General features: G+C 36.4%; 1 protein-coding gene across 4 annotated transcripts in view; it reads left to right on the plus strand.

The window, feature by feature from the left end:
* Positions 1–13,159, plus strand: part of LUC7L2 (LUC7 like 2, pre-mRNA splicing factor) — a 73,437-nt gene that overhangs the window by 25,082 nt on the left and 35,196 nt on the right. For 3 of the 4 annotated variants that reach the window (XM_052638609.1, XM_052638611.1, XM_052638612.1), the window contains one exon: positions 7,267–7,361. In XM_052638609.1, the coding sequence (XP_052494569.1) occupies positions 7,267–7,361 (95 nt within the window). Of the gene's footprint in view, positions 1–5,617; positions 5,689–7,266; positions 7,362–13,159 lie in introns of all 4 variants that reach the window. The other variant, XM_052638610.1, reaches the window with a different exon arrangement.

Raw genomic sequence — 13,159 nt, forward strand, 5'->3', positions numbered from 1 at the left:
AGGAAAACAATTGATTCACATCAGATTTTAGAAACCATGTATTTGAGAAATTTTGGTATGAAAATAAATGATTTAATTTGCCTCATAGTATTACAGGGAATACTTCCCCAGACATGGTATTCTGATACTGGCTGATGTGTTTTAGGATGTAGTCATTGTTGGTGCGACTAGAACCTGAATATCCCTAGGTTGCTGGGTTGCTTCAGATTTTTCTTGGTTTCTTTTTCTTAGAGCTTATGGACATATTTGCTGCTTTTGTCATTTGACTCTGCAATAACGTAGTGACATAAGACTCTGACCCTAGATGGAGTGAAAGTCTGGTAGGGAGTGAAGGTGTACAGTAAGTGATAAATTCTGTATGCTGATTACATATATAGATATCTAATTTTGAAAAAATGTTAAAAAATATAAAACACTGCCAAACACCTCTAAGACTGAGCAGATGTTTTGTAAGTTTCCCTTAAGTTAAAAAAATTTAAAAAGTGTTACAAATGAAGTCTCTTAGGTTCTCCTTCACAGTTTTAGTCCTTTCCCCCAAAGGCATTTTTTGTGAATATGTCAGTGGATTTTCCTCTGTGTTGTTTCAATACTTACAAGGCTCAGTCTCCTTCATGCTAATCTGTTTTTTCGTTTTAAATTCCTTTATCATTGAGTTGTCTGTCACCTCTGTCCTTTGATATTCTCATTTCTTTTCCATTTTTGTTTCTTTACTTTGTTTTAGATTTGGGGAGGTTCTGCTTAGCTTTTATAGCAATCATCAAACATTGAAAACTTGCCTCATTAATAGATCTGCCGAATACTTTTTCTTCTGCTGTTTTCAGCTATTTTTTCATAGCCAGAGATAGCTTTTGTTACTTCTAATTTTGTGTTTGAAACGTTGTGGATGATAGAAGGCACCAGATATCCAGAGTATGAGTGTTATTGTATCACAATTGCAGCTCTGCAAGTAAGCATCAAAATACAAAATTTAGCAGGCTACAGCTTTTTAATAATTGACTTCCCTTAATGGCATGTACATAAAACAAAGTATATGTAATCCACTTTTAGGACTACATTTGTGGATAACTATTTATTCAAGACACACTTCTAATATGTGCCTTAAATCTAAGAGGAGCAACATGTTGATTTCCTAAAGCATATATCCCCTGGCGGAAGTGTGATGGCACTGACCCCTGCCAGTGGCCAAGACTCTGCTTTATAATGAGAGAAAATAGAGTTGTGGCAAGAGGTGGAATAGAATTCTTGGAATGCAGCTACTTTAGTATTTATTTTTGAACATTTCTTTTACCATTCTGTTAGCTCTTACAGACCCTGAGTAAGCTTTTTCTCCCACTACAAGGCTGTTTCTGTTTCATTCCTTATAGTTTTTTTAATAATGGATTTTCACAGACAAATAGACTGGAAAATTTAAAAAATTATTTTAGCATTATTTATCTTTGATATTCAGCAAGAACAAACTTGTCTTGGGAATTTCTTCTGCAGTGGGCATTGCATTTTAAAAATGGGCTTGTCATGGGGAATATGATAGTGGGGGTGATACAAGTACCAACTTGTGATGATAAACCCATAGGACCATCTGAAAGAGTTAAGAGGGCTAGCCTTTTAATACCCTAATTTTTTTGGATTTTTCTGGGGGAAAGGAAAGCCTCTACTAGTACTCTGTATGATTTCCTAAGTTCTGTTAGAAAGAAATGACTTGATATTACATTTGGAAGGGAAAATACCCTCATTAGTTTTTCCTGCTGCCATCTTTGAGTATTTTTTCTTTCCTTATATAATAAATATGTTCCTGGAAAGTTGCATATGTGCCAGGTTATATTAAATATTTTTAAAGCATCAATAATCATTATTTTAAGACATAGTAGTGAATGCTTTCATAAAATGAACTTACACTTTGTACTGTATAAATATATGATGGATTAAACTGAGTGTATTTATTAACAAGGTAAAGGGAGTAATGAGTTTTTTCTTTAGAGATTATTTTAAAAGGATCCTTATAGGTGAGCTTTAGGCTAAATTTAGGCTGTAGATGAGCTTCAGGCTAAAGGAACAACAAAGGTAGGTGGGAGAAGTTAGGGGAGTTGGTGAGACTGTGGGAGAAAGCTGTAAAAATGATCAAATTTGTTCTTTACTGTAATAGTTACTGTGTAGCAGTAGCGATTATCTTGGTTCCACAAGAAGACCTAAGAGTTTCACAAAAACATATGAAGATGAGTGTTTACCAGTACAGGACAGGTCTCTTTCTGCTCTGTACTAGATTAGAAATTGGTGTTTATATAGTTTCCACATTCTGTTGACTCATAGCTTATGTTGTAAGAAATGGTGATAAGAAGGTGACACATTTGAAGATATGAGGGCACAGGGAAATAAGAAACTTTAAGCTTATTCACTGCTCTTTCTAGCTCTGGCTTTTCTTTCACTGAAAGAGTAAGGAATTTATTTCAGAGGGAGTAAGCCTATCCTGCCCCAGCCAATAGTGACACATGGCCCCAACAAGTACACGTGTGGGGAGGGGAGGGATTTGGTTACCACAGAAGAGAGCGTGGGAGCGCTTTCCCCCTCTTGGCCCCGTTTATCAACTACGACGCTTCTGTTTGCTTTGTGTGCTGTTGAGTTTTTCCCTCTGTTTTCTCTAAGCTAAGCTTTAAGCTAATTCTGTACAAAAGAAATACTAATTAGTTGTTTTTATATAAATTGCTTGCCATTAATGCCTGATAAAATGCAGTAAAATAAGGATTCTGCATACCATTATATATGTCAAATATTACAGACTTTAAGGTTCTTTTGAAATTACAATACTAAACTCAGTTCACTTTTGCTTAGCCTTCACAGTTGTTGATCACATAGCATGGTCATCCACTCACAGCTTAAAAAAATACAGGGAGCATCGGAGAGAATGGGTAAAGTAAAATTTTGATGTTTTTAAAATAGCACCTGAATCTATGAAAATTGATTTGATTTATTTGTATGGGAGGGAGAGGGTGGTTGGCACTTGAAGGGAGGGGGTGGATATTGGGGAAATAGCATGCACCATGTAAAATGATGTTAGATATCATACAGGCTAAAATTTTAAGTATTACTACTGCAGTGTAAATACAAGTCTGTTTCAGAAGAGGCAGGACCATACAGTGGCAGTGTTGGGATTTACAGTGGGCCTAGCTTTTTCTCCTTGCAGATTGAAGGGGATTTTGAGAATAGCAGTTTTTGAGTAGTTTGGACAGAAGTTGCCTTTTTAGAGTGACCTGTCCATATTCCCTCAGTGAAGCTGCTTTGGTAGCACCTCAGGTTCTGTTAATGTTACTGAGGAACATTGTTTAAGAGGAACAATGTGCATTCTAGTTTTTATTGTACACCTGTGACTCACGTGTTCCTAAATATAGGTAAGGATTCATGAAGCCCTTGAGGGGGTTGAAGAACAGAGAGAGGTTACTCTGAAGTTAGTTGTTTGGTAGAAAAAGTAGAAATTTTGGTGCTTCCTTTCAAATGAAGAATACTTTTCCTTTCAAAGTTCTAAATCAAGGTTTTAATCTCAATCCTTACCTTTATAGTTATCTACAAAGCCTAATTAATGAGTATTGTGGAGGTTATAGAGAAGAGAGTCTGCCATGTTTTTATGGGTAGGGAATTTTGTTGTAAATTGTGTTGACTTGATCTAATCTCTGCCTCATTATTTTTAAGCTTTGTCTTTGTTTATACATTTAAAATCTGGGGGAAGAAATTAAAGAAACCAGATTTTACCCTAAAAATATTCTTGCCTCAACTTTGCTAGTCCCCTACCTGAAACCACTTGCCAAAGCCGGATAAGATTTATGTACCGTTTCCCAAACCTTCCTGCCTTCCTAAGCTTTGTCAAAGATGGTATGCCAATTTGGAATGCTCTTCTTTCCCCATCCCTTTGGTCTAAGGCCTGTCTTTCCTTCAAATAATGGCTTCTATGTATTGTACAAAGCCTCCTCTAACCTCTTCAGTCCTGTGGTCGTTCTAGTCTAGAATCCCTGCAGTACTACTATTTGATAGTATTCCATCCATTATAGACATTCACTTGGCACTTGGATCATGCCCCCTTTTGTTGTTTCTGTATTTAAATACCCTCTCTTCTCTAGGAGAGTGATGGGCTCCTTGAGGGTAGAGAGCTTGTCTTAATTAAATGCCTCTTTGTAATCCCATTGCCTGGCACAGAGGATATCTTCAGGAGTTGGCTTGATTCTTTGATTTGGATCCAGTATTAGTGTAACAGGGCAGTTGTTTAACTTAGGTTATTTTTATAGTGAGGACATACCCAGAAACCCCAAAGATAAAGTACATCTGAAGTACATTTGATTAATAATTTCTTGTGTTGTAGGGAGATTTGGTTCATATTGGTTCCTTATTAATTACAGCCCCTCTCCCCACCTTTGTTTTTCAGTGGGTGCTGTTGTACCTAGTTTCTTTTGAAAAACATGGTTTGGGCCAGATATGTTGACAGAAATCAAAATTACTAGTATTTTTTATTTTAAAATTCTTTGATTAGTCAGATGATACTTTCATGGTATAAGCCCAAATAAATTTATTAAATACTACATGGTAATGTAGCCAAATTATTTTAAAATGTTAACCTTAAGGTCTCTTAAGTAAAATTTTAAAAATACCAATAGACAGATACTCAGTTGTTAATCCTTTTCACTTCTGTATCTCAGATTATTAGGAATTTTATTATTTCTCTGTTTATAAAGATTTCTTTACTGTGCAGGCTGATGTTTGGTAACTGTGTTTATTGTGTTTGCTGCAGTTATCAAATAGAGCAGACATTTATATGCAGTGAAGAATTAATTAAAAATACTTTTTGATGTTTATGGAAACTGATACTTTTTTTAGTATCCCCACACTCATTGGGGATAATTTTGTTTAATTCATATTTGAAACTGTTTACATTTTATCTGATAGCAGTGTCTTCAAGGCACGTATGTATATTAGATTTATATTGTGATTTCTTACAAAATGCTTAACTAGTAAAACTTCTAAAATCTTAATTTTACTCTAAAGCCTGGCTTACAGTATTCTTAAGCCATTAGTTTGACAAAGCACTGAAACGATACTTCTGCTGCATTACTGAAAAGCTTAGATAATTGTGGCAGGGGACTTGTAGAATATAAGTTTTTTTCCCCTTCAAAAGTTTTTATTTGAATTTCTTAGCATAATTTGGGTACAGAATTAAGGTAAAATATTTTTTCTTGCATATGAGGAAGCAAAAAGCCTCTAATAATGGCATTGCCATTCTGATGTGAGCTCATCAGAGTACCATATGACATGAGCTTAAGGCCCTGATCAGTCTTAATGAAATAAGCTTTATAAAAAATTTTTTTTTCTGAAACCCCAGTTGGCCCAGGGACCACTTTACAGAGCTCCAGCCTTAGACTTTCACCTGTGATCAGTCATATTCTTCTCCAGGGTTTATACTTGTTAAGTCAATGTTAAAACACAGAAAACACCCCCCCTCCCGCCCCGATTTTGTTCACTTTTGTTTTCATATACAAGAATCTTTACAGTCAACATGTACTTCTAGATGCTGTATTGAAATTGCTGGCAGAGTCTATTCTATACAAACTGAACAATCTGGCCCCTTGTTTTATTTGTAAAGGTTCAATGTATCTATGCCTGCCTACTTCAATCTGCAAGGGAGTGTCAGAAAGGCCCCGCATTCGCCGAGCCGTGAGTTATCACTAACTTTTCAGATGTGTTAATGAATGTGGAACAAAAAGCAGTTGTGTTTAAAAGGAAAAAAGGACCATCAAAATAACCTCTATTATAGTAGCAGGCGTGAACACTAAATGAATTACTCCAAATTGTGGTGTCAAAAATAACATACTTTAGAGACTAGCCTCTAGAAAACCTATTGTTGAACTGCTCTGAAGCTGTTGTTTTAGCTATAAGTTACTGTTCTTAAAGTTTTATAAACCATGATTGCAAATTAATATGTTCTTTAAGTCTTTTTAACCAAGTTAAAACAATCTGAACAAAATCTTACCCCACCTAAAAATGGTAGTATTTAATTGACTTTGAGTTAAGCTCTTTAAAATAATACCATGTGAAAGGGGTAAAGTTTTAACCTTTTTTGTTACTCACATGTGAAAAACAAACAACTGAACATCTTCCTCTATGAAAAGTTTTAGTACAGTGTTATTTACAGTCTGTTTTGGTACCAACAGTTCTTGCTTCAGTAATTCACCAGTAGGTTTTCATTCATCAATGACTATGTCAATTTAAGGCTAAAAATAAAACACTTTCATTTCCTAGGGCTTAATCAGTCTCCTTAGAGGAAACCATCCTTAAGAGTTCCCCCTTCCCAAAGAGATTTGAAGCAAAAAAAAAAAAAAAAATTGTAACTAACATCTATTTTTTGTTGTTGTTAGAGCTAGTTACCTTTCTTTTTCTTAGATTCTTTCAAGTTTTGAGTAGATAGGTATATTTGACTAGCAGGTCGGAAGCTTCTGTTGCTAAGGAGGTGTTATTGTGTTAAGTGAAGACAGAATAAATTTAAATGTACCCAGTTTGGCCATTTATAGCACAGACTACCTAAAACTTGGAGGTATGGGACCTTTGGAGCCATTAAGTTAAATGTTTCATTTAGGCAGTGTTCCTTTGTTTGACTGGTGTGTAAGTCCTTCTTCCAGGTTTGTACACTCTTAAACACGTCATTCTACCCTCTCTAACTCCTCCCAGCAGCAAAAGGGAGACACTTCAGCTGGAACAAAATAGTGGAAGAAATGGCGTCTGGGGTTCAGTGGGGATTCGCAGTGTGTATGCAATGTTTGCAAGATTACTTTTTATGTTTTTCAATTAATGTAAATAATTACAGAATAAATCAGTGCTTAGTGTCAACGTAGGGAACATCGTATACCAATAGAAATTCTCCTAGTGGGTCTGCTGCAAGTTGTTTAACCTCTTGGGTCCTCAGTTTTCTCATCTACAGTATGAAGGAGTTGGACTCAATAATCTTTAAGGTCCATTCCTGCTCTAAACCTGTGCTTTTCTGAAGTACTCTATTTAACAGAATGCATTGCTTTCCCATTTTGACTGTTTGAATTACATGTGCAGTACATGTACTGCAACTGCATGTTGTCTAAAGTAGTTTTTCTGTAGGATATTATATGAACTAACCCCTCTTGAGGTGATTTATAAATGTGTGTGTATAGCCACACATAAAAAGCTAATGTTAGTAGGGCTCTCAGAAAATACATATTTTCCAAATGTCTAACCTTGGATGTCATTAACTTTCCTCTATTACAGGAGATACTACTCGTCAACGAATCAAATTCAGTGATGACAGAGTATGCAAGAGTCACCTTCTCAACTGTTGCCCCCATGATGTCCTGTCTGGAACTGTATGTGTTTACTAAATCTATTATTTTATTGTTGGTATACTACAAAAACAAACTGTTTGATAAAGTCTTAGTTTTGTGTCTAATTACTATGCAGTGATTTTTTTAAAAAACACTTGTTAGCAGAGCAATTTACATCTATTTTATTCAGGTTGATTATTTAGGTCTGCAATAATGGGATTCCTCACAGAAATTATTGCTATTTTACTTTATAATATTTTCCATTCTTTGGAGCATTTATTGGAATAAAGAGGCAGTTATAATACAGCAGTTACACTTTTAGTTTAGAAATAATGTAAATTATTTTTTAAATTATTTGCTTTAGTGTTGAGCATAGTAGACTTATCCAAAACAGTTTACATATTCATTAAGATTACTGCACATTTGTATTGTAGAAATTAATTGTGAAGCAGTATATTGGTAATCACTTAAATTCACAGTAAAGTTTGTGAGTAGTGTTGTTGGTTAAAACTCACTTATATTGCTTATTCCTGATAATACATAAAGCTCACTTAATTTATATTCTACATCTAGTGATGTTAGTTTATCTTAAAGTATTATTATTTTTAATTTGGTGGATAAATTACATATCATGGACCTGTAGAATAAAGGATTTGGTTACCTGGGTTTTGGATTTGATTGAAATGATACTTTTAAGAGCGCCTGGTCACCCGGATAGCAGAGGAGGGCTAGTAGGGCCTAAATATTTAGCTGACTTATTCATTTTTCTAAAATGCAAGGATTTCATACTTCATTTGCAGAAGCAGTGAGCTCCCTTAATTAAAGATGTCTAAATGAATAGTTTCTTCTGCCATAAGACGTGGGATGTTAGTTCCCTGACGAGGGATGAGACCCACATTCCCTGCAGTGGAAGTGTGGAGTCTTAACGAGTAGTGTCTTTTTGATAGGAGGAGTAAAATACCCCGAATGTATAGGTATCCAGGCATTTTTGATTTAAAAAAACACCTGTCTTTTGGGGGCTTCCCTGATAGCTCAGTTGGTAAAGAATCCACCTGCAGTTCAGGAGACCCAGTTTGATTCCTGGGTCAGGAAGATTCCCTGGAGAAGGGATAGGCTACCCACTTCAGTATTGTTGGGCTTCCCCTGTGGCTCAGCTGGTAAAGAATCCTCCTGCAATACAGGAGACCTGGGTTGGGAAGATCTCCTGGAGAAGGGAAAGGCTACCCACTCCAGTATTCTGACTGTCACTACCCACTCCAGTGTTTGGTCTTCGCTGTAGCTCAAACGGTAAAGAATCTGCCTGCAATGCAGGAGACCTGGTTCTATCCTTGAGTCAGGAAGGGAATGCAGTCCTCTCCAGTATTCTTACCTGGAGAATCCCATGGACAGAGGAGCCTGGCGGCGGGCTACAGTCCATGGGGACCCAAAGAGGCGGACATGACTGAGCGACTAACGCTACTACACTTGTCTTTTTCCAATAGGGAAGACCATTGAAACTATGTTATATAAGTTAAAAGGAATAGAAGTGCTAACATATAAAAAACATATAAATACTTAAATTTATTTTTTAAGTGTCAGTATATTACAAGACAAGCATGCTGGTTTCTCAGTGCTTGAATTAGGACTGTGACAGATATATCTCTGTTAGACCCTCATATCTACTCTTTAGAATTTGCATAATTAAAATATTCTGCTCTCCTGTAATATTGAAATCTATATTATCTGTAGTTATCTGTGGTATTATTTGATTCTTCACATTTACTGTTTAACACTTAATGATACTTAATGGATAAATTATCACTTCAAATGAATTTTGAGAACAAGATTAGTTGTTAAGTGGCAGAATTTAAGTTTTTGGTACTTTAAAACCAGCAATAGCAAGACTGTGACACATTATTACATTCTTCAGGTATGGCATTTAATAATAACTTTAAAAATCTGACATCACAGTTGTGCTTTTGCATTTTATAATTATATAATTCAGTTACACTCAGTTGTTTCTCTGTTGGGCAAAACAATTTGTTAAGTATATGTTCCATAGTTAGCCTTATAGTAAAGTGATTTATTAAAAATCATTCAGTTCTGTTGATTTAAAGTAAAACTGGGACCAAAGCCAAATTTTCTGAGCTCTAGTTTTATTTACTCTGTAGGTAATACTTAATCCTTCATCATGCTGGTCTTAGACTTTCATTGTAAAATTCTTGCTGGTGGATTTGTAAGAAGCACATTTTTTCAAATTTCAGTGTCTGTAGTATTCATCTTAAAATTGATGACAGAAAAATACTATTTTAATTTGTAACATTTTTCTTACTGAGGCTTAAAATTGGTGTTTTGGATCACATGAAAAATAGCAAATGACCTTTGAAAGGCACTTGCTAGAGAAATTCTATATGAGACATATCTTCTTTATGTCAGCTTAATAGGCAAGAGATTGTCATTTATGTAGGGATGGAGTTAAGTCCTTATGAGCCTGTTAAGCAAAGTTTTCAGGGCTGGCTCTAGAATTTTGTAAGAGTCCAAGGTTGTCTAGAGTGAGGAACTTGAGAACTTGAAACTACCCATGAGTGACTGTCTTATGATGCTTACTATAATACTAAAAAGGGCTGTTTATAGCAGTTTATCCTGTGTGCGTGTGGTTTTTAATTACAGAGCTCTGACTTCTTTAGCAACCAATCTGTGTCGGGCTAATGCTTTTCTGGCACAGAATCTAATAGTTCACACCTCTGTATGTTGAAAATATTTTTTTGACCTCTTAGATCAAAGATGAAAAGAACCAAATTGTAATTGTTGATTTTATAGTGCTTTTTGTTTGTTTTATAACTAAAAGTTGCCCTTTAGTTTTCCAGACCTTTTTCCTCAGATCTGTCACTGCCAGGAGAATATGACTCATCAGTGTTCTAGATTATTTAGCAGAAGATAACATGGAAATATATTCTCTGGCTTTTCTGTATTATTATTGTAAAAAGGTTGAACTTTATACTGAGTACTTGGAGATAAAGGGTATGGTTTCTGAAAATGTACTCATAACCGACAAATTGGAATATTATTGAAATTCACTTTGATGAAAAGGCCCCTGTAGCATTGTACCTTTCTTTAGTCTGGTACTTTGGTATAACTTTTTTTTTTTGGAGTATAGTTGATTTACAAAGTTGTATTAGTTTCAGGTATACAGCAGACAGATTCAGTGTTTTACACACACACACAGTGTTTACACACACACACATACATACATACATACAAATATCGTTGTTTAGTCGCTAAGTCCATGTGACCCATGTATTGTAGCCCGCCAGGCTCCTCTGTCCCTGGGATTTCCCAGGCACGCATACTGGAGTGGGTTGCCATTTCCTTCTAATTCAAAAGCTTGGATTATTTTCCTATTCATCTAGAACTTTTTGTTTGTCTCACTCTTCTCATCCTTTGGTCCATTTAGTTGTCTCCTTATATTTAGCATGCATAAAGTAGACAGCACCCCCTTTCAGATTTAGGCAAAACAAAAAGCCTAAGAGTTGTCATCTCCCCCTGCTCCCTCCCTCCACCAAAATAAACCACATTGTTTCTGGTTCATATATTCCCTAAGGAAAGACAAGGATATTGAAGTGCTTAAAAAAATCTTTGCATCTAGTTCCTAGGAACCTGGGGGAAAGGTATATAATAGTAATAATTTACAGAAGGTGTTAAATCTGAAGCAGGTGGCATCAGAGATTGAAATTAAGATCTGCAGGGATGGGGATGTATACTCACATTTATCCTAAATTCAAAAATGGCCACTATTTCTTACAGACTTCATCATAGCATAATTTTAGTGTTGACAGGCCATCATGTCTTCTAGCTTAAGGCCATCATTTTATGTAGATAGAAAAATTAAGATTCAGGGAAATTGTCAGATGTCTCACAGATAATCATGGTATATTATGCCACACGGGAATCTTAGAGTTATTTTAATCCAAATACTTCTTTAATGTTTTATGTTGTAAAGAGCTGATCTTGAGAAATACTTCAGTTCTGTTGCTCAGTTGTATCTGACTCTCTGCAACCCCACGGACTGCAGCACACCAGGCTTCCCTGTCCGTCACCAGCTCCCAGAATTTGCTCAGACTCATGTCCATCGAGTCAGTGATACCATCCAACCATCTCGTCCTCCATCGTCCCCTTCTCTTCCTGCCTTCAATCTTTCCCAGCATCAGGGTCTTTTCCAGTGAGTGAGTTCTTTGCATTGGGTGGCCAAGTATTGGAGCTTCAGCATCAGTCCTTCCAATGAATATTTGGACTGAGTTCCTTTAGGATTGACTGGTTTGATTTCCCTGCAGTCCAAGGGACTCTCAAGAGTCTTCTCCAACACCACAGTTCAAAAGTATCCTTTCTTCAGTGCTCGGCTTTCATTATCTTCCAACTCCCATGTCTATACATGACTATTGGAAAAACCATAGCTTTGACTAGACAGACCTTTGACAGCAAAGTAATGTCTCTGCCTTTTAATATGCTGTCTAGCTTGGTCATAACTTTTCTTCCAAGAAGCAAGCGTCTTTTAATTTCATGGCTGCAGTCACCATCTACAGTCATTTTGGAGCCCAAGGAAAAAAAGTCTGTCACTATTTCCATTGTTTCCCTGTCTGTTTGCCATGAAGTGATGGGACCAGGTGCCATGATCTTTGTTTAGTGAATGTTGAGTTTTAAGCCAGCTTTTTCACTCTCTTTTACTTTCATCAAGAGGCTCTTCGGTTCCTCTTTGCTTTCTGGCATAAGGGTGGTGTCGTCTGCATATCTGAGGTTATTGTTATTTCTGCTGGCAATCTTGATTCCAGCTTGTGCTTCATCCAGCCCAGCAATTTGCGTAATGTACTCTGCATATAAGTTAAATAAGCAGGGTGACTATACAGCCTTGACGTACTCCTTTCCCAATTTGGAACCAGTCTGTTCCATGTTTGGTTCTGACTGTTGCTTCTTGACCTGCATACAGATTTCTCAGGAGGCAGGTAAGATGGTCTGGTATTCCTATCTTTTGAAGAATTTTCCACAGTTTGTCATGGTCCACATAGCCAAAGCCTTTGGTGTAGTCAGTAAGGCAGAAGTAGATGTTTTTCTGGAACTCTCTTGCCTTTTCTATGATCCAGTGGATGTTGGCAATTTGATCTCTGGTTCCTCTGCCTTTTCTAAATGCTTGAACATCTGGAAGTTCTTGGTTCACGTACTGTTGAAGCCTGGCTTGGAGAATTTTGAGCATTACTTTACTAGCGTGTGAGATGAGTGCAATTGTGCAGTAGTTTGAACATTCTTTGACATTGTCTTTCTTTGGGATTGGAATGAAAACTGACCTTTTCCAGTCCTATGGCCACTGCCGAGTCTTCCAAATTTGTTGGCATATTGAGTGCAGCACTTCAACAGCATCATGTTTTAGGACTTGAAATAGCTCAGCCGGAATTCCATCACCTCTACTAGCTTTGTTCATAGTGATGCTTCCTAAGGCCCACTTGACTTAGGACTCCAGGAGAAATACTTGGGGACAGGGATAAGGTAAAATTTTATCTGCCTCTTTGAAGTGATTGGGTGGGAGTATTGGTTGTCAAAAATCCTGAGTCGATTTCTGAACCAGTAGGTTCAAAAATTTTCCAGTTCCCCAATAGGTTCTGGGTTTTATCCAAAATGAAATTTTTATTAATCAGAACTCCTTTACTGCTTCTCTCTTGAGACTTCGTTAAAGTCAGTTCCTTGAATACCTACAAACCTGAACTTTACAACTGCTAAAGTGTCTTTGATAGTACAAATTTAAAGGAGCCATGAAAGTTTAGAGAAGCATTGATAAGAAATAAACCTGCACAAAATTTTCTCAGCCACTAAGT

This window comes from Budorcas taxicolor, chromosome 4, assembly GCF_023091745.1.
Source record: "Budorcas taxicolor isolate Tak-1 chromosome 4, Takin1.1, whole genome shotgun sequence".
NCBI lineage: Eukaryota > Metazoa > Chordata > Mammalia > Artiodactyla > Bovidae > Budorcas > Budorcas taxicolor.